The 26,057-nt window shown below is 42.2% G+C and overlaps 2 protein-coding genes across 11 annotated transcripts in view; both read left to right on the plus strand.

Annotated features, from left to right (window-relative positions):
* Positions 1 to 2,819, plus strand: part of ZNF143 (zinc finger protein 143) — a 41,876-nt gene extending 39,057 nt beyond the window's left edge. For 9 of the 10 annotated variants that reach the window (XM_055813488.1, XM_055813482.1, XM_055813483.1 and 6 more), the window contains one exon: positions 814 to 2,819. In XM_055813488.1, coding sequence (XP_055669463.1) covers positions 814 to 897 — 84 coding nt within the window. In that variant the 3' untranslated portion in view covers positions 898 to 2,819. The remainder of the gene's footprint in view (positions 1 to 813) is intronic. The other variant, XM_055813486.1, reaches the window with a different exon arrangement.
* A 7,900-nt stretch (positions 2,820 to 10,719) lies between these two features.
* On the plus strand, positions 10,720 to 21,600 carry WEE1 (WEE1 G2 checkpoint kinase). The gene is given in 12 exon segments (XM_055813481.1): positions 10,720 to 11,457; positions 11,459 to 11,515; positions 13,576 to 13,784; positions 14,252 to 14,318; positions 14,402 to 14,574; positions 15,505 to 15,626; positions 16,308 to 16,454; positions 16,850 to 16,945; positions 17,027 to 17,112; positions 17,356 to 17,526; positions 17,618 to 17,763; positions 20,172 to 21,600. Coding segments are annotated over 12 exon segments (1,938 nt in total). The 5' UTR covers positions 10,720 to 10,944; the 3' UTR covers positions 20,323 to 21,600.
* Positions 21,601 to 26,057: the final 4,457 nt, after the last annotated feature.

Below are 26,057 nucleotides of genomic sequence, written 5' to 3' on the forward strand. Positions count from 1 at the left end.
CATCTGTCAAATAATCGGGTTTTACTTTTCACACTCTCATACATCTTTCTTCTGAGCCAATAGGTAACGACCAGTTTTACATTTTTGTTAGGTTAGGTTGAGGTTGTCTTCGGTATTCTCATCAGCATATATATGTTCATGGTGTACATATTAGAAAACTCCATGGATTCTCTCCCAAAGTTGTGTCCAGTTCTCTTTATTCAGGGTTGGTTGATGTTGCTTCTGGCAGTGCCAGGTACATTTATGGCATCGCAGTTGCAATTGCAAGAAAATTTCCTCTCTAAACTACTGTAGAATCAAACAGTATCATCATGACTGCTTTTTTTATAGTCAGGATTCTGCAGTAAACAGACACTTTTTTAATATATGTTAATGTCACTTGGTGGTCCAAAGAGCTGACTGTTCTGCAAGAGAGTTAAGAAAAATGAAGATGTGTTTGCTTTACCAGTGTTAAAATGTAATTCAGCAGCCACCATGACTTTTGAAAGCCTTATCTGAGCTTTGTTAAATCTGCCAAGTTGAAGCATCATCTACTATGTGTGTCATGAAAGGTGTTTACCGTGCAGCAGTTAGTTGAAGAAAATTTATTCGGTAGATACATAGAAACTCAGTTTAATCTGCTATCAGAAGCTATCTTAATTGTCATGCTGATTAGATAGCTGCTGGTATATATTACCGATCACACTTACTTGCACTAAAGTATTGATCCATATATAGATCTTTGGTTTCATCTTTAATTATTTTTTTTTTTAACACATTTGTAGTCATATGTAACATTTTGGATTTATTGATGTTTAAATGCATTTGTTTCAGCTTGGAGAACAACAGTCTCTGGAAGAAGCCATTAGAATAGCCTCCAGAATACAACAGGGTGAAACACCAGGGATTGATGATTAACTTCTAAAACTGCTACCAGAACAATAGAGTGAAAGGTATTTTATTTTCAATCAACAAAGGTCCATGCCAGCAGCTACCCATAAAAACTTTGAAGTTCCCTACTCATTGATATTGTGTACACATTTTATGCAAGAGAGAACAACATTTTGTAAGTTTTGTGTACATAAGCCTTGGAATGGACTGACATCATCTACTTCCAACCATTGTATATTCAGGAATATGGAATTAGGATTATATAGTAAATTTCCTTGTTATCCTTTCATCAGATTTCAGACTGGTCTACAAGCAAGTGAAAAATTGCATAGGAGTATTGAAATTAATTTTTAATGTTATGTACAAATAATGAAGGCATTGCTGAAGATTTCAAATGTTTAAAATACTATTAAAAAGTCATAATTTCAGGAAACCTTACAAGTAATAAAGACGACAAACCCTTTTAAATTGCATTCCATAAATGGAAAAGTCTTGGATTTTGAGCCTACTGTAAATCTTTGTATTTTGATTTGTTTCATACAGATTTGAATACTCTTTAGATTATCCACCCCACCTCATTCATTGTAAATACAGACTGTTAATGCCGGAAGCGCTAATTATATTATCTTTAAATTGGATTATGTACAAAGGAGAAACTTCGGTTGTTCAATATTAAAGGAAGTAAATCTAATGATTTTGTTTCTTTACATATTTTACTTAAGATGTTACTCTCAAATTATTATGCAATAAAATATAGCAAGATTGTATTGTCTAGATAGGATGATATTGTTGTGTGACGTATTGTTTTGCTTTTTAATGAGACTGAAGTTCAAATTATTTATTTATGGCCTTGTATAAATTTTTTCCAAAGTTTATTTATCATAAACCTGATTTTTTTGACATACTAATTGTCATCATAATCCACTATAGTGTATTAAGTCATTAGTGTTAATAGTTATTTTAAACCTTCTAAACCACTACAGGAATGGTTAAAATAGTAATTAGTCAACCAATTTTGACTACCTGTTTTTAAGAGGAATATTTTCAAATGGTGCATTTGCGGCATTAGTACAAGTACTAATAGTCTATTTTCAACAGTTATGAGTGCCTGCTGCTACACCATTCAATACCTAGGATATGCTGATAATCAGTGCTTTTGAAAATCAGGACACAAGTTACTAGAAAAAAGGGATTAATTAATGACGATGTAAGTACAATGCTCCTCTCCGCCTATCATTCTGTAAAGGAAAAAAATCTGTTGTAGATATGTCTAACATACAGTAAAACATAACTTTAATTTTATTTTTTTTTATGAAAACTCTTGTCTTGTTAGTAAGCTTGTTAAGCAAGTTAAAATTTTTTGGCTTCATGTAAGGTTTAGTGCTTATTTTAGAGGAGTGTCAAGAGCGCTCTGAAACTGAAGCCTCACTTTTTACCTTCTCAAGGGAAGGATTAAACATCTTCTGGATGAAGTGTTAATCAAGTAATCATTTTATAAGTATTGTGAGGTACACATTTGACATGAAAAATGAAGTCCATAACTATGTACCTTGAGGTATTTGACCTCAAAAAGGCCAAGTTTGAATAGAGAGAAGCTGATTTATTGTGAATTACTCTATCAGTGTGGGTTGCAGCCTTTTATGTTTTTCATACAGATGGCCATCTGAAAAGTGCAATGAAAGAATACAGTACTGTGGGATAGATGTGGACAAAGCAAAAACTATTCTCTGGATACATTACAAAGTCAAACCTGGAAACATTGAGGTTGTCTGTAACTTTTGTATAGGATTGAGGCTGCTTGCTCACTTAGGTGCCAGTTTTCCTGAAGTGTTGTAATTCTTTATATCCCATGGAGATAAATGTACTATGCAAGGAGGATTAATTGCCTGTCAACTAGATCAGTTTCTTAGTACTTATCACCTTTTAGAAATTAAAGATGTATCATTTGACATGAATGTTCAAGATTTTTTTTTTCTTAAATTTCATTGCTAATAGTTTCTGGAAACGGTGGCTGGAATGGTGGCTTTGACTTAGCAAAGAAATAACCAGTTCTTACTTCTTCTCGTTTCCCAGGATGTTTTCTGACCACTGTAAAAATGTGAGTATTCTTTCTTTTTCATACTAGCTGGTTTGCTGCAAGGCATTCAGAACGAGCTCAGTCAGGAAAAGCTGCAGTATTTTTAACATTACTTCTCTTGACAGTTATTCTTGCGAAACTCCCAAGTCAAAGGTTATGCTTCTGTGTTGTGCTAGCTACCCTTGTAAAGGAAAATATACTTACTGAATAAATAAGCCAGGCCTCTCAGCTATGAGGCCCGTGTTCATAACAGACTTGTTTTCAGAGTGGAGAGACCTGTATGATTTTCCTCGCTGCTTCCATGCAGACCGGATTTGAAGGTGCTGTTCTGGCAACCTGATACTGCGTGTTGGTGAAGGACCTGTAGTGGAGATTAGACCTAAATGGGGTTAGGTAGGAGTAGTGGCAAAAAGGACTTCAAGAGCAGGAAACAAAGAATATGGCAAAAAGGACTGGGCATGTGGCAGTAGGAATCTCTGTCCTTTCCCCGTAGATTTCACTCCTCTCTTTGAAAGTTCTGTATCAAAGGGAATACTTTGGCACGCTAGAAGGAAATAAATTCTGAAAGAGGAATCCTGTAAAGTAAAGCAACTCAGTATATTGCTTCCTCTTACAAACTGGCTCCAACATTTCCATCATTCACAGTCACAACTTCTCTTTCAGATTTGAATTCCAGGCCTACACCAACTCCTCCCTTAAAGGAGTAAAACAAAAACCTCTCTAGAGTTTGCAGTCAACTTTACCCTTTTAAATGATTCTACAGTTTTTCACCACTTTGGGCTTTGCTTTTCTTTACTGTAGTTCAGTGCCTCTCCTGATAGTAAAAAGAGAGAAACCATTCTTTTTGGTGCTCAGGGCTGATGACCTGTTGTGCCAGACACACTACGCATAACAATAGGACAGTTTTTACCCTAAAGAGCTAATGCCAAAGCACACTTGAATAGGCTGACGCTGAAAGAGTGTGTTTTTATAAGAGAGAATCGTGAAGCCTGACGACAGAGTTGTAAACAGCCATAATCCCTGATGGTTTAATTAATCTCAGCAACCAGCTGACCGATACCAGAGGTACTCAGGCACAGTGCCGGAGACAAGGCACGTGGTGGCTTCTTAGATAGTCCAGATAAACAAAATGTCTGAGCTTGGACGGCAGTTCTTCCTGAACTTTACTCTAGTTCCTAACCCTCGTAACCCCTCAAATACTGCCAGGAGTAATTTGTTTGACTGGGTGCTCTGGTTTCTTTGATGGTCATGCTATACTAGAACACAGAAAAAATCGCTTTGCATGCTGTGTACTTCTCACTAGTGCTGAGTCAGGGAGCCTTCCCCAGGGGCAGGAAGCTATTTAACCTGTATTTAGCCACCAGGAAAAGATGGTATGGAGTAAGGATGTGATGAAGAGGTTTTCTGAATCTGGCAGCTTCAGCACTACATCTGTTGAGGTTAGTGAGCTTGCACACCTTGGGTTGACCATAGCTTCTACTTACCAAGATGTGGAAGTGCCCTGTAACAAACCTATTTCAGTCACTCTTAGTTTGTCATTGAATGAAAACAATCAAATGCTCTTAAAATTTACTGTGTAATTTTCAAATGTAGCACAGATGAACTTTCACTAATGGGTGGTAAGCAAACTGATTTTCTTAAGCAGTAGGGCGTTAAGAGACTCGAAATGAAGGGTTCCTTTAGAACTTTAAAAATATATTTATTCAGCCTGCATATTTTTTGTCTTGAACAAGATAGAAATTAACACATGCCTTGTGTTTGCAGGTGCATAAATTCAAACTCCAGCTGGTCGTTGAAATTAATTTTTTAGATAGAAACTTTTTTCTTGCAGAGCAATATATATTTGAACACCAGATCCCCTAAAAGTATTTTACGCTCCATTGATAAAAACCTTCCAAAGTTTAGACCCCTATGACAAGAGATCAAAGAATGAAGGGCCACTTCCAGTTCATGTGTTGTAAATAAACTACACTCCAAGTAAGGCATTGAAACAAGTATTTTTTCCTCCTTGTGATAATGTAGCTTAAGTGTTGCCAGCAGTTTGATGCTGGTTTTCATTCTGCTAGTAAAGTTCACTTGGCCAAAGGAAAATGTAATCTAATTAGACCATCACCATTAGCAGTAAGTAGTTGACACCTAACCCTATCAGCAATGTGATACCAGACTTTTTCAACTGAGGGTTATATTCAAAGGAGACTTCAATTACCCCAATAAACATACAAGCTTATATCAACAAGAAAGGATTTTGTCCTACACGTTTTGTCTGTATATTTATCTCTAATGGAAATGTGACCCCCTTAAATCCCATCCATCTCAGGTTCTGAAGTAGTAAGAAATTTTATTTGGATTATTTTTGTATTTTACTCTTAAGGAATGGCAGCAAGTGATTGTGCGGAACTTCTTCTGTAACAAAAAATGTCTTACATTACTGTCAAACCCCCAGCATTTTACTCTTTCCTTTGTTTAAACCCCTCACCAGCCTTTATGTTGAGGGGCTGCTGTATTTTACTTATTTTTCTGGGGAGTTTTAGACTCTGTGGTGTTACTACTTGTTTCTGTAGTATTTGGCTGAGAGGCTTCTGAGCAGGTATCTTAGTCAAGACAAGGGAAAGAAGCCAGCTTCCTAACATCTGGCAGGTCTGCTGGCATAACAGAAACTACCACATGGCTGTAGAAAGCTCCTGGAGAAATGACAATGTTCCAAAGCTGCATCTCCAGGAGGCTTTTTGCTTTGGTGTAGAGCTAATTCCGATTTGCATATAGGTTGTAATGACTAAAAATCAGAGAGTACAAGAATGGTTTGCGGGACAGGCAGGATTAGCTGCTTTTTGGTTTTAAACTGATACATTCAAGACAATAAGAAACAGATTTTTCAATGTATGTAGGTTCCTGAGGTTTGGGAAGAACGTGGCTGAGCTTCTTGAAACTCTTTACTAGGCTTCTATCTGCATCTCTAAAAATGTTTGCAAAATGTCTGACCTTAAATGATATGCATAAGAGATTATTAAAATGAATAGGAGTAAATTTTTAAAAAATTACCTGTTTTATGGTTTTGCATGTTCCCTGAAGGAGAAAAAAGAAGGTGGTTAGTGATACTGGTGTATTAGTAGTGACTATTTAGTTTCTGTGCATTAGACGTTTTAAGGTTTTTAATTGCAGAATCAGTATCTTCTGCTCTATTCTGACATTCACATCAGCACAGGGATGGGGCATTCTAATTGCATCTGTTTTCAGTCATGGCAATCATTCTGTCTCTTGAACTTTTAGGACAGTTGGAGGAAATTTCTGATCTGAATACAACTGTAGGGAACAGATTATTTTGCCGTTTTCTTTGTAAGCAGAGCTTTCAAGTGTTAAAAGGCAAGCATACAGGCAGAAAGACTCACTAAAAACTGATTAGAATGTGTGCTGTCATAGTCATGGAGAAATACTGAATTGTACATGACTGCTTGACAAAACCTGTGCTTTTTAAATGGACCTTTACATTGTAACTTCTGAGTATCTTCAGGTCTTCCCTTAAATTCCCAGATTTTGGGTCCAGAAGCTGCTCTTTATTTTGGAAGGCATCCTAGGTGCTGTCAAAATTCCCATTCTGTTGTCCACCTTGTTCTCTTGTTCTTACTATTTACACTTCCTGGGTGAATACATCCTTGAGAAATACTCTATCTGCATGCAGACTGTAGGCTAAAAAGAGTAAAAGGACTGGCAGCATCAGCTACAGGCATGTCTTTGGACAAAAAGTCCACCTTTGATGGAGAACCCATTCAACTCTGGACCTTGTAATGAAACAAAAGAAGTTGCCAGCTAACATCAGCGGTTTAGCAGCACAATCCCAGGTAAAATAATCTTTAAACTGTTCATCTTTAAGCTGTCTGCCCTGTAGATAACACATCCTAGTTAGCACACTACCACTAAGACCTGTTAGCCCTGTATATGCCAAGTCTTGCATGAACACTGGAACTCCATCACCAGCACTGGTGAAAAGCACACTCACGCTGGTCCCTAAGTAGCTCCTGAAGTGCAAGAGTAAATCTGGGAGTAGCACAGATCTGTCCCTGCTCTCAGTTCTCCAGCAACAGCATTGGCACAGGTTGACTGTCGTGTTTCTGGTTTTCATGTAATTAACTTGACCTTCCTCCTCTTCTGCTTTTTCATTCTGTTGTTTACCCTTCTCAGAATATAAACTCATCGCGGTTTCACAGCTATGCTGGCTGATGTAGAATGGGTTTCATCTGCTTTTTGGCAGAACTCTTCCAATTTGGTCAAAGTGGTTTTGGGGGATTGCAGAAGAAAGAAGTGCAGGAAATCCTGACAAGGTGGCAGTGTATCCACTTCTGTGGCAGTTTCCTCTGACAGCTAGACAAATTGGCTATTGTTCCATTTCTTTCCCATTCATCATTATTTGGGTTCCCCTGCTACCTGCAAAAGAAGGAACAAGGGTTTCTCTTAAGCTTGAGCTTGAAAACTCCTCGTTAAAAGCAGCTGTTTGACAGTGAGTGCGTGCTGCCTCAGACATATTTCTGGTAGCAAAACCTTCAGTGCACTAGACTGATTTTTTTTTTTTTTTTTTTTTTAATTTAAAAACAAGCCAATTTTACAATTATCCTGAAAATTCTTAAACCACTCAAATTTGTAGGAATACCAGTCAGGCACTGCTTGGACATCAGGTTTTATGTGCTGTTACACCTATTTGGAGGATCAGGGCTTTAGTTTGCGAGATCTATGGAGGCTCAAAGGTGCAATTTAATCAGCTTCAGAAAATTTGGGATGAATTTGCCTTGGAGAGTACAGTGTAGTGGAAGCCTGCAGAGCTGTTCCCCACTCACCACTCTTCCTCCCGTGATGATGTCCATTGCTAGTGTGATCTTTGTCTAAGGGTATTGGCTCTGTGGTGCTTTTTAGTCTGGCTGTTTGTAGGCCTCCTAATGATAATTATAGTGGACAGGTGCTGGACAGAATAGCCAAGTTGCAACACTCAGTCTAGGGGAAATTATTTTCTCTCCAACACAACCGTTTATGGTCCTGTCATACTACAGCAAAATAACAACTGATGCAAATTCAGAACGGCACTTATGTAGAGCCTATGAATGTGGTCTTTATATAGGAACTACGTGTTTTGTGATAGTTACACATTTATTCAGTACTTCCCTTTGTTAGTTGATCTCAGTTTGGAAATAAACTTTCTTTTAACACAATTGTGTTACTGCTGTTTCTTTCTTTCTCTGTTCTTTTTTTCCTTTTCTGTCCTATCTGTCTTCTCTTCAGTTCCTTCTCTGTAGGAACTCTGAATTGTTCCATTTGATTTTGTCCCAGTTAAACTGTTCCAGTGATTAGCAATTCATTTGTCTATACAATAGGGCTTCTGAATTTGTTTGTCACTTCACTAAATACCTGTGTCTGTAAGCTCCAGAGGGGAGTGCAGCACCAGTTATATTTAGGTTGAATTTGGGAAGGAAACTGCAGCTTTGACATTTCAGGGGGAAGGTTTTATTGAAAGCTTAAATTCTTTAATCTTTTTTAGACAAACGGAAACTTCATATATGACTGAGGCAAGCCACAGCTAGTGGCTGGGACATTTTGAGTCGCTTACTAGGAACTGCATTTGCATCTCCCTCTGTGGGCTGTTAACTGAGAGAAGAGATGGAGGTTGTATTTTTTTAATAGGCTTCTCTTACATCGTCTGTTTGAAACCTTGAATGCTTCAGTTAGTGCTTGCTACAGAGTGCATTTCAGTTTTTAAAAGTAGTGTTTTTAACTGGACATTATTGTGGTTCTAAATTATTGCATGCCAAGCATTGTTTACGGCACTTGGTTTGATGTAGCTGTATCTCAGTAAATGCTGCCCAGTCCTGTTTTCATAGGTTATGTTGGCTGCTTTCAGTTTTCTGAAACGTTTCAGGAGGTTTCCATAATCTGAAGAACTGTGTTCTTATGGCTCACCACTGCTTGTCCTGAAAACAAAAACTGTCTTAAGCTTTCAGGCCATTGAAAGTTGAGGAATGTGTAAGGATGTGATCTTTAAACATAAATGTTTCTATGTAGGCCTTAGAAGAGAGAAGGGTAGTGACCCACATGTCTCGAGGTGACTGTTCTCTGAGAAAAACCATTTCACTGCGCAGGCACAGGGTGCATGTGTGAGTACAGACTTACACTGATGGCTGCTCTGCTCAGTTTAAAACACTCTTATGCTCGTATGGTACTGGTGGCACAGGCGGTTGCTCTCACACTCTGCTGGTTCAGTCCCTGCAGGTACCAGTGAGAGCTGTTGGGGACAGTTGTGCTGCCCTGTGTGGCAGCTCTCCACAAAGAAACAGGGCGTGTTCAGGCAGAACAGGTTAAAAAAGAGGAGAAGTCGCTAGGAGGAGTATGGGATACTACCATCCCTGGCGTATTTCTATGTCCTAAAAACACACGTGGCATTGAAGAGCGTCAGTTGTTGGTGTGAAAAAGGGCGGGGAAATGATGCTGGTGTTTGTTGTTTGGGCCTCAGCAGAGGTAAAAATAATTTTCAGTTGGTGATGCAGGTGTCGCTTTCCAGCAGGCAGCAGCAAGGGGCCTGCGAGTCCGGCAGCAGCAGGCAGGTCTGTGCCCGGGCTGCAGCCCCGGGAGCTGGGGCCATGCCCAAAGTTGCTTCTGAGGCTTCTCCCCACAGACACGGGGGCCCAGCAGCCCTGCAGCAGGAGATCAGCAAACCACAGAATCACGGTTGTGTACAAATGTCTATGTTCTGTTGGCTGGGCCTAAGTTTAGATTGTTACCTGTGAAGCTTTCTGGGCGTGCTGCCGTTTGCAACAGGTGAGGGGGCTGCCCTCCAGGCCAGGAGGGGTGGGCTTTGTTGGGGGGCATGGGCTGGCAGGCCGGGGCTGTGCTGCAGGGTCCGAGCATCCTGCGTGCCCCCAGCTCCCAGGGGAGCAAGCCCCCATGCTGGCTGTAGGCCCAGGGGACAGGCAACCTGCATGCCTCCCAGGGGAGCGAACCCCAGCGCTGGCCGCAGGCCCGGGGGCTGGTGTGCCCGCCTGGAGGGGCTGTCAGCAGGGACACACACCTGGCCTGGTTTGGGCTCCCGGGACTGTGGAAAAACCTGTTTTTTCCAGGACCTTTGTTACCCAAGGGGTTCATTTTAAGGTGGTTTGGTACAGGAGAGAGATGGGCAGGTGTGTTTGTTGGGCTGCACCTCATCGAGGAGGTAGGAGACACGGAGTAAAGGAGAGAGACGAAACTGCGGCCCCACAGGGAGATGGCCGGCCCGGTGCATGGCGCCCGCTGTCAGTGACAGCGGTAGCCGTTAGCATCCGCAGCACGGGGCGCTGTGTTTGAGGCTCCGGTGTTTCTGACTGCGCTTTAAATCACGTGCATGGATTTATTTGGGTTGTACTGATATTTTTGGTTTAGCTACACCCAGCCCTCTTCAGCCGGCCTGGAAGTTGTTGTTAGTTCTCGGGCACATGGGATGTCTGCGCGCTCCCTCCGCGCCCCAGCGGGAGGCAGAACCACCCGGCTGGGCTCCGCGGTGCACCGCGGTCGTGCCGCGCCGCTCCGCGCTCCCCGGCGGTGCGGTGCGGTGGGGTGCAGCCCCGGCCGTGCCCCAGCTCCGCCGCGCTGGGCGGGGCCGCGCCCGCGGCTAAGATGGCGCCGCGCCCGCGCCTCACCGGGCGGACACGTTCGTGCGGCCGCCCGGGGGCTGGTGTCGGGTGGCGAGCCCCGCCCCCCCGCTCGCGGCGTTCGCGCCAAAGCGCCCCGTGACGCGGCCGTGTGTAGGGCCGCCCCCGCCCTCCGTGTTTTCAAACCGAGTGGGCGTGCGCGATTGGCTGGCGTGCGCGCCACGTGAGTAACGGTCGCGGGAAAGCCGCGGAGTCCGAACGGCGCGAGGCGAGCCGTGCCCGGGGCAGCGCCGCGCGGAGCCGCCAACCGCCGCCGGGACGCAGCGCAGCGCCGAGGGGAGCGGGGCAGCGTGGGCGGCCGGGCGCGGCCGGCAGCGGGACTCGCACCGAGCCGCCATGAGCTTCCTCAGCTTGCAGCAGGCGGCGCCGCCGCGGCGGGTCTCGGCCCGGCGGGCGGCCGCCCCGATCCGGCAGAAGCTGCTGTTCCTGAGCGGCCACAGCGACTGCGAGGAGGAGGAGGAGGACGAGGAGGAGGAAGGCGGCAGCAGCGGCAACAGCACCGGCGAGGACTCGGCCTTCCAGGAGGCGGACTCGCCGCTCTCGGCGGCTCGTACCCCGGCGCGGGGCGACCCGCCCCTGCTGGAGGAGAAGGAGGAGGAGGAAGAGGAGGAGGAGATGGAGTCCGCGGCGGCGCCGCTGCCGGACGAGGGGGACTCGTGGGAAGAAGAGGGGTTCGGCTCCTCGCCGGTGAAGTCGCCCGGAGCCTACTTCATGGCCGGCTCGCCCTCGCCGCCGCCCCCCCACAAGGGCCGCCGCTACTGCGGGCGCTCCCCCCCGCCCCCGGCGGCTGGCGGCTACCGGCTGCGGGGCGAGGAGTGCAGCTCGCCGCTGCCCGACTACCCCGGCACCCCCCCCCCACAAGACCTTCCGCAAGCTGCGCCTCTTCGACACGCCGCACACCCCGAAGGTGAGGGGCCGCGGGAGGCGGCGTGCCCGGCCGTTGGAACGCGAGGGTTAGGTTAGGGGGCGGCGGGAGCCCCGCCCCGCCTGCCCGACGGTGGGCCCGGCCGTTACGGTTACGCAACCGGCGGGGGGCGAGCTCCGGGCGCCGGTGGGCCCGGGGGAGGGGGGCGGCTGCGGGCGCCGCGCCCCCGCGTGGCTGCCCGGCCCGGCCGAGTGCGCCCGCGGGGCACGGCGGGGGCACGGCGGGCCCTCCCGGTCGGGCTGCCGGCGGGGCGGGGGCCTGCACCGTGCCCCGCGGCGGGCGTGGGGCGAGCCCCATACCCCAACACACCGAGACACGTATTTACACAGGTATTGTTCGTACCCAAAAAATACATCGGCACCCTGCTTTTTGCAATATTTTGTGGAACGAGATAGGCGAAAGTAAGATATTAAACTCTTCTAGTTAAGGGTTTTAGCGTCCTGTGTGTATTTTTACCTTTATAACCAGGAATTTAAACTTGAGCTGGGTTTTGCTCCTGCCAGCAGGGGCTGGGTACGTCCTGTTGGGGGCTGCTGCTGCTGTACCTTGCGCTCTTCTGCATCGGATGCCGATGCTGTTAAACTGAGGGATTTGAAAGCTTAAAGGGGTATGTAGCTCTTAACTCTGTCAATAACAGACTTTAGGAAGGCGTTTCAACTTTTGAACTCGGCCCTCATGTAAAAACGCCGGATAGCGAATTTAAATCTAATGATAATAGGCTTGCTTTCTTCATTGCTTTTCCTATAGCCCTTTAGAAGTAATCCATGGATAATCCCTGTGGATAATCTCCCAGGGGTCTGTAGACTGAAAACACTACTGATTTAAGGTGTGAGGAAGGCAGCCTTGTTAATTGGTTTTCTACAGCTTCTATCAAACGAGGTTTCACTGGTAGAAATCAGTGGTACGTGTTCGGAAGCCATAGAATTGGTGATGATCTTGTACCGAGTGAGGAGGAGACACTTCAGAGAAACGAGTCTTGTGGATTGTGACACCAAAAACCAAGGTCTTGACACTGCAGTTCAATGGGATTCTTAAAATTAGGTGCCCAAATTCTACATGAGTTATCTTGGGAAAGGTTATTTTTGGAATCTGGAAGAATCAGTTGGTTAAGGGGTCCAGTGGAAATACTGAAATGTGTGTTGAGATACACACACAGTATTAAAGGTCATCATCTAGTCTAGATTTGGGGAGTGCATGTTGAGATTCCCAGCTACTGAGCTGTCTTCCCTATGGTAGTTTAGGCTTTAGTGAAGTCACATCTTTATTTTGAAAGGTGCTGCTAGGATAAGGCAGTACTCCTGCTTGTGATCCAGTAAGTCATTGCTTGGCATCCTCACCAGGATGTCTGAGACTCAGGTGCGAACTTCCCTGCCTAACTGGGAGAGGTTTCATCACTTGCCTGGAAAATGCCTGGTTGTGGCAAATTACCACCAGAAAGATCTGTTTCAGGTATTGAACTGACAGCGTGATGTCAGGTGCTGTCAATTTTTGATCAGTTTTTTTGTAGATCCGTGAGAAGGTATTTTCTTTCATTAGCTCGCTTTTCCCCTCCCCCCCCTCCCCCCCCCCCCCCCCCCCCCCCCGTTTGCCCCCTAAATTTGTAGTCACCAAAGGTAATTTCCTATGTCTGATGTACCTTATGTATCTGAAAGTCATGGTGATAACAGCATGGGATGGTCCACCAGTTTCATCAGTTCTCATTTCATGGACAAAGAATTGTCCAAGAAGTTTTAAGTGATGACATGATTAAAGACAGAAAAATACTGCTGCCATAATCTTTCCTGTCTTTTTAAAAATTATTTTAACATTAAATGTTTCCTTTAACTGTTTTTGTGTAGAGTGTAAAGCCTAATAGTTTATTTGGAATTCTTTATGATGGCAATGCAGGGATTTGAACAACTCATGCTAACGTTGATTAGACAATATTGTAATGATGGCTTTTGAGCATGACCTCACTGTCGTATGTCTAAAGCAATACTGAGGCCATAAATGTGTTGTCCTCCACAACCTTTTGGTTTGGTTTTTTTTTTCCCCTTACATAGAGTTTGCTTTCGAAAGCACAAGGAATGGGTTCCAGCTCAGTCAAACTTCGAGGAGGCTCTCTATTTATGAATGTTGGGAAATCAGAGAAGCAAGAAGAAGATATTAGACAAACGCCTCATGTGAACATCAATCCCTTCACTCCTGATTCCATGTTCCTTCACAACTCTGAAGGAAAGTGTCGCAGCAGGAAGAGAACGCACTGGAATGAGTGAGTAACTTGTGTCTTCCTTTGTTAAGCTTATCTTTTAGAACTAGTTTTAGCTGCAAAAGTCCTGTTAGAAATTGCTTCTGTGGAAGTATTTTTCCTTGCAAATTGTTAGTGATGCATAATACAGCTCTGCTTTGAGATGCACATTATGAAATAACCATTTAGCGTGAGATCTTTTGATTAGTATACAGGTCTCTTTTTACTTGACTGAATGAGCTATGGACAGAGTCTTTTCTTGAGGGGAAAAAAAGACATTAAATACTAGTATGAAACATGAAGACAGAAATTACAAAGATAGTAGCATGGTACCTTTATTTTACGAGTTTGTGCTTACAAATGTCTAGCATTTGGTTAAACAGGTGGAATGGGAGAATTAGAGCTCAAGAGCAATTAACAACTGCTAGACTTCAGTTTTAAGTTTGCTTAAGCCATATTACTTCTGCAAAAGTAACTGGTGTGAATTTCAGCTCTTGTGGAGAGGACATGGAAGCAAGTGATGGAGAGCCTCAAGATGAAATTATCAGACCTGCTAAGGTAATTAATTTTTAGAACTTAATATCAAGTTTGGCAGCTTGTGGATCTGCAGGTCAAAGTATTTTCCTTCCTAATCTTTGCAGAGGATAACAATAACAGAAAGTAATATGAAGTCACGGTATGCAACTGAATTTCATGAGTTGGAGAAGATCGGATCTGGGGAATTTGGTTCTGTGTTTAAATGTGTGAAGAGGCTTGATGGCTGTATTTATGCAATAAAGCGATCCAAGAAACCTTTAGCTGGCTCAGTGGATGAGTGAGTATATCCTGCTATTAAAAGTTAAAAGTCACCTCTTGATGCTTCTTCCTCCCATGTCTCTTTGTATTGGTGTCTAAAGAAGGCATTTAAGAGAAAAGTATAAATATACTTTAATTAAATGTAAAACAGATAAAATTTTTAAGTCACTTTACATTGGGTTGTTTTTGTTTTTTTTTTTTTTTAAATACTGTGCAGTACTGGGGAGGAAAGCCTTCTTGGCCTGCCTCTCTCCTAGCAGGTGACTTTTATCATCTGGAAGGTAAGAGTAATGCTTACATGCGTTAATAGCAGGAGGGACTATATGAATAAACTGGAGTGATGATGGTTTGAGAGATGAAAGAGAAGCAACATTCCCAACTAAGTTTCATCCTTGTCAACCTGAGTGACATGCAGATTACTTAAGTCTTTTTTGGGAGTATTTCTTGTCATTTGTGAATGAGCTTACAATTCATTACTCTTTTCCCCCCACTGTTGTAATAGTTATAATACAAAACTCCACAAGTTTGAGTTGCTCAAAATTGCAAACCAGACTGACACACAGGAAGTTAGGAATATTGAGTTTAATCATACTCCTGGCTTATGATGATCATTATTTTTTTTCCTAAAACTTCAGTGATGCTTCTCAAAGCTTGCTGCTGCTGCTGGTTGGAAAGTATGTAATTGAAGTGGCAGCTCGCTCAAGAATTACCTGCAACAAAACCTATTTTTTGATGTTCCCATATACTTAGTCTTTTAATACAATTTAAAACATTTTAGCTGTTTGGATGTAGACCCTAAGGTGCCGTAGAACTGAATGTGAAGATTTTAAAATTGAAATCTGAGCTGGCAGAGGGGCATGATACTATAATAAGTGTTTCTATCAAGCTGAAATTGGACTTAATTTCCCCTCATGTTCTTGTGTGCTGTTATTTTTTGTGACTGTAACAGGCAAAATGCTTTAAGAGAGGTCTATGCACATGCAGTTCTGGGACAGCATTCTCATGTAGTAAGATACTACTCTGCATGGGCAGAAGATGATCACATGCTTATACAGAATGAATATTGCAATGGTAAGTAAAGTTTACTGCTTGTTCTGAATTTACTTTAAAAAACCCCCACCCTTATTTTTGAAGATACACAGGTATCGCTACAAATCCCTAGCACTGATCAGGAAATAACTGACCTACATGTAGCTCATGTCATTGCTGTCTCAAAAGTGTCTGGTGTTTCTTTCTGTTGGAAAAGGCGTTACCAGATACATGAAGCAAAAACTATACAAAATTGCAGACAAAAAGTCTTAAGTGTTCAAGAATATTGGAAATACAGTGAGGTATTTGCAAGCAGCAAAACTGTTCTTCTGTACAACAGTACAATTCGGAATAAGAGAAAATTAACAGAGCATTTCCTTTAAAAAGGGAGATGGACCTGATTTCCGAAGCTTTTTGCTACAGTTGGTATCCTGCCAGAGATATGGAAGAGGGATAGAGGTTCTTTTTTCCCTTGTGTTGTTATCATGTTTATTTGCACAGCAACTACAGCAGAAAAGAAATGTATTATTTAACGTGTCTATAAGGAGGGGAGTAGTACTGCACTGGATTTTACACTTAGTGTGTTTCACCAGCAAGTTCTTGGTGGTATATTTACTGTCAAATTTGGAAGCCAGTTGTACTTAACTTTTGGCAGCAGGTTGTCATTGCTTTCTCAACTGTTTGATGTAAAACAATATGTTGTTTTCTTTAATGTTTATTTAGGTGGCAGCTTAGCAGATGCCATAAGTGAAAATTACAGGAATATGCATTATTTTACTGAACCAGAACTGAAGGACCTGCTACTTCAGGTGGCTCGAGGCTTAAAGTACATTCATTCCATGTCACTGGTGCACATGGATATCAAACCTAGTAAGTTTGTAAACTGCTTTACTCTATATTGACAACTTCCTTAGTTAATTTAATCTGCTGTAGAAAAACAAGCAGTTTAGCCACACCTAACTAACTGTAAATTCTTCACTGAAGTTCTAAATAGCAGTACGAAGATGTCAGTTATAAAATTGGCTAGCAAACTCAAACTGTTGAGTTTATCTTGGGTCCTGTTTTTGCAATTGACTCCGCTTGCATAACGCTTGGCTCCCCTCCCAGCAGAGGGCACAGAGTAAGTTATAATTTCTCACTGTACGAACTGGGTGTATATATACAACTAAAACTTCTGTGTGGGTAAAGCAAACTGTTGTGAAACTAGATGAAGTAGAAATTCGACAGAAATGTGGGGTTTTTTTAACAGTTCTGCTCTTTTTCAGGTAATATTTTCATATCAAGGACATCTGTCCCAAGTACAACTTCAGAAGAAGGTGATGATGATGACTGGTCATCTGATAGAGTCATATTTAAAATAGGTGAGAAGCAGCACACTTGCACTTGGAAGAATTGCATTGTCTATTTATCTTCTGAAAATTAACTTTCTTTTCTTTTTGCAGGTGACCTTGGTCATGTAACTCGAGTATCTAGTCCACAAGTCGAGGAGGGTGATAGCCGTTTTCTTGCAAATGAAGTCCTGCAAGAGGTAACTCTTCTGTTTGTGGAAAGCAGCGATGTTAGGTCTGCATGCGGTTCGGAGTAACCAGCTGCTGTCTGCTGCCTCCTCGGTGGAGGAGAAGCTTCCTAAATGGTATCCTCTTGAGCACTGGTAGTACTTAAAGGGGAATATAGTACCATGGATGAGTTCAGTGCTGAATAGTTGTCTGTTAGATTTCTTCTTCCACTGGGTAGTATGTCTAGTAAATTTATTTTTCTTTCTTTTTTCAAGAACTACACTCACTTGCCAAAAGCAGATATTTTTGCTCTTGCTCTGACTGTTGTTTGTGCTGCTGGGGCTGAACCACTTCCAACTAATGGGGATCAATGGCACGAAATTCGACAAGGAAAGCTACCTAGAATACCACAAGTGCTTTCTCAAGAATTAACAGACTTACTAAAAGTAAGAACTCTTGTACTAGAGGCTAACTGGGTTAGCGTAACTTTCTGTATCACTGGCCTTAACTAGAATGCCTTCCTTTCTTTTTTCCAAGGTTATGATTAATCCTGATCCAGAGAAAAGGCCTTCAGCTGTGGCACTAGTCAAACATTCAGTGCTTCTCTCTGCCGCAAAAAAGAGTGCAGAGCAGCTCCGGATAGAACTGAATGCTGAAAAATTCAAAAACTCGCTCTTGCAGAAGTAAGTAGTTCTCTGGGGTTCTTAAATGTATGAAAGCCCATTAGGAAATAAGTTACGATAGCGGAGTGGTGATAACACAGGACCCTCCGGTGTTTCTGCATGAGGCTCACGCATCTGTATGCGCATGCACACCTGAGTACAAAGTAGGTTATGCAACTCTAAAAGGAACTTCTTGAACACTCTAAGGGAATCTCAACGACGCTATTAGTATTCAAGGCATACAAAACATTACAGTTTTTAAAAAAACATTTCAAGCATAACGTGTACTTTAGTGACGTGTATAGTGTAACTTATATTTCTGTTATTTGAGCCTCTGTTTTCCTAGGTCATCTGTACGTTGAAACATGTTGGAAAATGTAACATAAATGAGCTGTTTTGAACTTAAATTAAATGGCACGTCAGGAGTGGCGTCAGGAGTGGTGTTGCACTCGACGTGTAGGTTACCAGAGAATCATTTGTATCAGGAGGTCATCTTCTCCTACCCCTTGCTCAAACACTCAACTCTGAATTAAAGCTTTGATGAAGAGATTCTTCTTAGGAAAGTCTGATATTTGCTTAAGTTTCAGAGAAAGAGTAAGTTAAGAAGAAATCATGAGTCTTGCACTGCAGTTAACCTTGCACGTGTTATGCATAATAGGCAGGCTTTTATGAGAGAATATAGAACACCAATTAATTTCTGACTGGCTCGTTTTGAATGAAGATGTTAACTTTGCACTTGGCTTCTCTCCACTGCTTTCTGCTTATCTTGCCATTGCTACAGTCTGAATGTAGCCAGGCCTGCCATTTTAGATGGTTATCTTTTATAATCTCGTGAATTACACTGACTGCAGAAAGACTAATTAGACAGCTTGTGCAGGTTATTTATTCAAGGACAGATTTGCTGAGGTTGCTTGCTTGCTTCTATAAAGACAACATGTTTTTGTGTTATGTCAAAGGGAAAGTTGGCAAAACTAATACTTTGTGAAGACTACTTATGGCCTGGCAACAAGTAGAGTACATCCTTATATAGTAACTGTAAATCCAAGTATGATTTAAAAAAGAACACTCATCCACAGTAATTTTTAATGTTGTGTTGGGGTAGTGTCCTATGAAATAGTTCAGGTAGGTATTTCTGGGTTATTTTGTTTTTTTTAAAACACTCCTGCATTTGACCCATTTAAGATAACCTTTGTGTATGTAAATAATCATCAGCGGAAGGAATCCTTGTGAGGATGAATTTTCTACTGTCGTCTTCTTCAGAGGAAGGAAGAATTTGAGAATAGACTTCTAGGGAAGAATGGAAGAATATTGTAAAACTTCGCTTCCTGGTAACAGTGTCGGGGGTGGGTGTGCACATGTGTGCATTTGTGACAGATGTTAATTCTTCAGGGAAGATGACTAAAAATTGATCGTGTTCTGTTGCAGTAAACTGTAATGCTTTGTCTTACAAGAATGGGAGTAGCGTATTAAACTAAACAACGTAACTAAATACACCTACACCAATATGCAGCAAGCTTGTTAAATTTGATCTTGCTTTGGACTCCAGATGTGAAGTGAGATTACAAATACCAGTTTTTAATGGTACAGAAAATTCTTTGAGGGATAGTTTGGGATAGGAGAAGGAAAAGAGTATAGGGGCAATGCTTGCACTTAGCCGTATGTCAGCATTTAAGGAAAGGAGAAGGCGGCTGTGTGGGGAAACCCTTCGTTAAAGATAACTTCGCTTTTTAGTCAAGACTATTTCATAGCTTTATCCTGAGTTTTCTTTAACTTTAGTCCTCAGACTGAGTATTGGTAATTCTCTGAAACAGGATAGTTGACTTGAGTGATGCACGGGGACAACGTCCTGTACTACCTCAGTGATTCAGACTTGCAGTTTTGGGCTCAGATTTCTGTTAGGCAAAAAAGGTTTAGGTGGTGAAAAGCTTTTGGTGTGGGTATGCAAAAGAAAAAGAATGCTTCCTGACTTGTCTGTTGCAGTTATTTTCACCTATCTATGTTCATCCAAGTGTGTGTGTGTGTCTGTCTGAATCTTCCACAGAAGTTCAGTTGTGGTCAAATGCTTCATTTGGGCAAACTCAGTAATTGGGTTTTCAGTGATTTATCATACGGCTTGTACTAGAAAGTAAACAGCATCCTATCGTGTTCTGGTAACTGAAGTATTTGGCTGCTTTATAAGACGCTAGATTTCAACATCTGAGTTGTGTGAATTTGTCATTTCCTTCTCTTGTTCAAAAGAAAGAACATCTAGGCAAGTAATGAACATCCCGCTTCTGTCCCCTGGGTTGTAAACCGGTGGATGCGAATGATAATGGTCTTAGTGTGACCTAAATTGATGGCAAGTCTTCAGGTTCTGAACTGCTGTAATGCATTTGAAATGCTTGTAGTCCTTACTGATACTGTTGCGTGTGACTGTCAATGTCTTGCAGAGAGCTGAAGAAGGCACAGATGGCAAAGGCTGCAGCTGAGGAGCGAGCACTGTTCACTGACAGAATGACAACTAGATCTACAACACAAAATAGACCATCTCGACTGATTGGAAAGAAAATGAACCGCTCAGTTAGCCTTACTATCTACTGAGTATGGAGGCTGAAAGAACTGCTGAGGATGGCTATAGCATCTCTGCCAATCTGAAGCCTAAGGAATTGAAGGAAGCATTCAGTTCCTGGCTTCTTGTTCTGTCTTTGATCAGTGTCACTAGTTCTACAGGAATTGCAAGTTTTTACTTTTATAATATGGCTTATTAGCTGTATTAACCATTTGAGTTAATGGACTCATTTCCTATGTTGTTTATAGAGGATCCTGGATGTTAATCCATAAGCCTTTCAGTTACACTGTTAGATGTTACATCGTCCCAGGGTTAACCACTATAGTGGTGTGCTGCTTTGTAGCGTTATGGCATTGTAATAAGTAATATCCCTGATGATCTTTAAGAGGGAGAGAGGGGGCCTTGCTTTGATAGTTACCAATTTTTGTTGTGGGTGTTTTTTTTGTTGTTGGTTTTTTTGGTTTGTTTTTTTTTTTTTGTGAGCAAAGGGGAATAAATTTTGAAAGGCAGGCTTTAAGGCCACCTGTACTCAATGTACCTGATGTCAGGTAGACTTTTATTGTGAATTTTATTTGTATATTCAACTGGGAGCACTTTGTAGGCATTGCATAAACCACAGCTTAGAAACCTGTGGAATTAAGTGCCATGTGGAACTGCTGCTATTTTTAGTTTGTTGTTCTTGCTGTAAAGTGTAGCATTAAAACAATCATTATTGTGTTAATAGGCTTCTTGTTAAAAACAATTACGTGAAACAAATCGAAGCTGCATTTTAGTAAAGGCAGCATTTTTTCTCTCAAAGCTAGTGCATTCTGAAATAATGCACCAATGTAATATTTGGACTCTGTATTAGTGTAGTGCAATTGTTAATGTCTTGGCTATTGATGTTTTGTAATTTTCCAATAACATTCTCTTAAATGTTGGTGTTCTCTTGAGTTGTCCATTCTTAAGACTATTGTATTTTTTTTTTTATGTTGGAGTACTTGTAAATAATTGTTTAGTTTAAGTGTTTGGGTTGTTCTTCATCGTTTATGTACATAAAGTTTGATCGTGCTTATAGTATACGATACTGAAACTGCAGTCAGAGATGCCAACAGACAAAGCTTAACTATTGAGTTTTAAATTCTAAAATGAACAGAATGTGGCCGTCAGAGTCTGTTCCAGTGTTGGACCTAGGCTGACAGATGTTGCTAAAAAATAGAGCTGTTTCAATTACTGGCTTGTCTCTTCAATAATTATAGTTTAAACAATGTTTCCAATTTGTGCTCTATTCATACTAGTGTTGAATTTTAATATTAAAAAGTTTTGTTTAATATTGTCTAACACTTATTTAACTCTATAGTTGTGAAAATAAAATCATTGAGTCAGGAATATACTGTGGCAAGTTCTCATCAGATCTGCTTCTTGCTCCTGCATAGCGCTTGTGGAAGATTTTATGTGGAACTGTGTGAAGATGGAGAACTGGATGAAACCATGTGAAGAAGACCTGGATCTGAGGTAAGGAGGAAAACCATGAATTGCTGAGAATGGGAAGAGAACTTATTTAGAAGGTGGGAAGAAAACTGGGAGAAATTGGAATAGTTCAGGGAACACAATAACAGCATGTTCTGTAGCATGGATGCAGAATACTTCTGCATTTCTATTCTGCCTCATGTAAAGAAGAGATACAGTAAAATTAATAAAGGCTTAATAGATTAGTCTGTTGGGGAGCTTTTACACTGCTGTATTGGAGTTGCAGGTGACTATCAGTACAATTCACGTACAGCTTCTCTGTCATAAAATTTAACTTCGCAATTAGAAAATGAAAACTTTAGTAGTATTTGTAAGATGTCTTAGTGCTGTTCATACATGACGGTGAAATCCAGAGGCTTGGTTTAGGTAACTTTATTCTCTGAATATGCAGTTCTCATCAGTAAAAGCTGGTAGACTGAAATACCTACAAGTTTTTACTCTGTATGATAGTCTTGTCTTGTTTGTGAGAGCAGTGTTTAATGCTCATCTATGCTAAATGAGATCTTTCTTAAAGCATACTTCTGAAGAGTCATAAATACCAGCTGGTGGGGATCAAAACAGTTAATAAGCTTTTGTTGCTCTATAGTGTAAATAGATTTGATCTATCTGTGGTAATTATGTGCTCTTGTACCAGTTACTTTCAGAGGCTGGTAACATCAGCAGAGGTATTGCTGTGCAAACAAGCCGTACGCGGTAGCTCTGTAGGCTCTTCACTGGGTGAAAATCTGGCTGGATTTCCAGGCATGAAGAGCGGTGGTGGATGGAGTTAGATCCAGCTAGTGGCCAGTCACAGGTGGTGTTCCCCAGGGCTCAGTGCTGGGGCCAGTCCTGTTTAATATCTTTATTGATGATCTGGGTGAGGGGATTGAGTGCTCCCTCAGTAGGTTTGCAGATGACACCAAGCTGGGGGGGGAGTGTTGCTGTGCTGGGGAGCAGGAGGCTCTGCAGTGGGTTCTGGGCAGGCTGGGTTGATGGGTTGTGTGAGGTTCAACAAGGAGAAGTGCCAGGTCCTGCCCTTGGGTCACACCAGCCCCACGCAGCGCTACAGGCTGGGGGCAGAGTGGCTGGAAAGCTGCCGGGTGGGAAAGGACCTGGCGGCATTGGTCAACAGCCAGCTGACCATGAGCCAGCAGTGTGTCCAGGTGGCCAAGAAGGCCAGCAGCATCCTGGCTTGTACCCAAAACAGTGTGGCCAGCAGGACCAGGGCAGTGACCATCCCCTGCACTGGGCACTGGTGAGGCCGCCCCTTGGCTCCAGTGTTCAGCTTTGGGCCCCTCGCTTCAGGAGAGATGTAGAGGGGCTGGAGCCGTGTCCAGAGATGGACAATGAGGCTGGGGAAGGGTCTGGAGCACAAATCTCCTGAGGAGCAGCTGAGGGAACTGGGGGTGTTTAGCCTGGAGAAAAAGGAGGCCTGGGGAGACCTCTGCTCTCTACCTGGAAGGAGGCTGTAGTGAGGTGGGTGTTTGTCTCTCTTTCCCAAGTAACAAGTGATAGGACAAGAGGAAATGGCCTCAGGTTGCACCAGGAGAGATTTAGGTTGGATATTAGGAAAAAATTTCTTCAGCAAAAGTGTTGTCAAGCACTGGAACAGGCTGCCCAGGGAAGCAGTTGAGTCATCATCCCTGAAGGTATTTAAAAGACGTGTAGCTGTGGTGCTTGGGGACATGGTTTAGTGGTGAACCTGGCAGTGTTAGGTCAATGGCTGGAGGTAATGATCTTAGGGGTCTTTGCCCACCTAAATGATTCCACAATTCCGGTCTGTTACTGGTCGTGGGCTTTGTGTCTGCCATGAAAGGGATGCCCAGCCTAAACCATGCAAACTGAAGTGCCTTTGGGTGTCTTAACTTTCTCCTGTGTGCTGAGGAGAATGTTTAAAAAGGAGATTTCTGGATTTTAACTAGTTTACGTGAGCAGTAAGGATGAGGAAGTTTTATCTCAAGTTTCCGTAAGCTTTCCTGAGGCAAACGGTGAGGCTGAGAACCCTGGCCCCAACAGTGGCCAGTGGGAAGAGGCAGGGAATTTGGAAAGTGTGTGTTCATGCTTTCCATGAATACTCCCAGCATCCAGTGATTCATAATTCAGATGCCTGCTGGGTGAGAAGTGGTATCTATTTGTACTGACGTTGAAGGGGTTTTACTTTTTTAATACAAACAATCGTACATAAATTTTGGTAGCTTAGCAACATTTGGGCAAAACTGGTATAGTTCAGCAAGCCACCTTTTCAGGTGGAGGAAGCTACTAGCCTCTCACAAAGTGCAATGAGTCAGATGTCAGTTGAAGAAATTCTGATGAGCATGGTGTAGCAAGATGAGCTTCAGCACTGCAAGAGAAAGCTTTGTCTCAATTTAAGAAGCAAGCATTAGAGTTGGGTGGCAAATGTGTTATTCAGAATAGTTAAGCTTAATATTTAACCATTTTTCTTGTGAATTTGTCTATAGTTTAATTTTCCAATATAGAGACAGCATATAACTTAACTTTTTTGATCAGAGTACCTGACTTGAAGAACTGCACAGAGAACCTAAAAGTAAGTGACGGCAGGTATTTCATATCCCCACCTCCTCTAGATATTTGTCTGCTGCTGTGTCTTTGAACATAAATGCAGTGTCTGTATCATTAGGAGATGGATTACAGGACAATACTTACCTGCCTAGTCTTGCTGCATCTTGTGCCCAAGGAGTGGGTGGTGTGGTGGACTAAAGCTCTTCTGGAATTAGTTTCCTGTAAAGACATGACACCACTTAACGCTGGCAGATGCTGCTTTTCAAAAGAGTATACTGAAACTGTTCCTTCTAAATTATTTATTTGGATGGATGAATTGTCTTCCATTAGACTGTACAAAGCTAGTCCTTGTAGGAAACAAATGAAAAAAGTATTGATCACACACACACACACTTAATGTGAATTTCAAGTATCAAAGATGTATTCACTTTCTGAATAATTCATCTTGTGAATCAAACCCTTCCATGGACTACCTGTAGAAATGCTGATCTTCCTTAGTTTTTCATTGTTTTGTAGTCTAAACCATTATAATTGAATCATAAATGCTATGCTTTTGAAAATACTGAGTCGCATATGGTGTTCAAATACTATATGCAATTTTATTTACACCATTTCTGTTGAAACACAGTTGGATTTACTTGGAGAACATTTTTTCTAGAAAACAATGCTGTGATAGTCATACATGGTGCTGGCCCGTTATAGCCACGAAAGGCTAACAGATGGACAAGGAGTACCTGTGTCTGTGAAGAGAAGGTTTTTGTGGATTTTTTGTTGGTTTTGTAGGGTTTTGTTTTGGTTTTTGGAGTTTTGTTTTGGGTTTTTTGGGGGTTTTTTTGTGAAGCTATTGATACACAGCTACTACTAGACACAGCATTTGTCTAGTTTGGGGTTGTTTTTTATTTTGGTTTTCTTTTTTTTTTTTTTTTTTTTGTTTGGGTGTTGGTGGTTGTTTTTTTTCCGGTTTCAAAGTGTCCTGTTGGCTCACTTGTTAACTGCTTCCCCACCACCACCCCTGGATACAAGCTGTTGATTAGCACAGACCTAATAACATCTTTTCTTTTAGTTGGGATAGATCTGAATTAGTAAGATGAAGAACCTGAAAAACTTTACTTGGCTTTTTTATGATGATATAGATGAGCTTTACCTCCACCTAGAAATGAAGGTAGGGACTGCTTGTATAGCTGAAAATAGGATTTCAGTTTCATAGATTGCATTACTTTAGACTATGTATGACGTTGAAAAGTTTCATGAATAAAAGTATACTTAGTCACTGCCTCTTTCTTATGGAACTGGGGAAGCGGGGGGGAGTGCCTTGTGTTGTTGGACCCCCCACCAAAAGCTGGCCAGCTTGACCTTGTCTTTAATGTGTTCTGTAGTCTCCAGCAACACCTGCTGGACAAAATAGTCAACTGTACAGTACATGTTTGTCTTTTGAAGTGTTTGTGTGCTAGTATGACACTTGACCCTGATGGTTAGAAATTGTTACTGTGTTCTGCAGCAGTGACTAAGCATTCTTGCCGGCAGTAGCTCAGGTAAGCGTTGACTTGTATTTTTTTCATCCACATCCAGCCCCTTGGTTCTGTTGGCTTGGAAAAGGCATCCTCATGATTTCAACGTATATGGATTTTGTATATAACATGTATGCATGCTTAACAATCTGTGCATCTGTGCTACCTATGAAAAACACTGCTGTAGCTGTGCTTGAGGACTCTGGTCTAAAGCAATGGCCATCAAGAGTCAAAAACAGGGCTGTTCCCTG

Source organism: Falco peregrinus, chromosome 9, assembly GCF_023634155.1.
Source record: "Falco peregrinus isolate bFalPer1 chromosome 9, bFalPer1.pri, whole genome shotgun sequence".
NCBI classification, from domain to species: domain Eukaryota; kingdom Metazoa; phylum Chordata; class Aves; order Falconiformes; family Falconidae; genus Falco; species Falco peregrinus.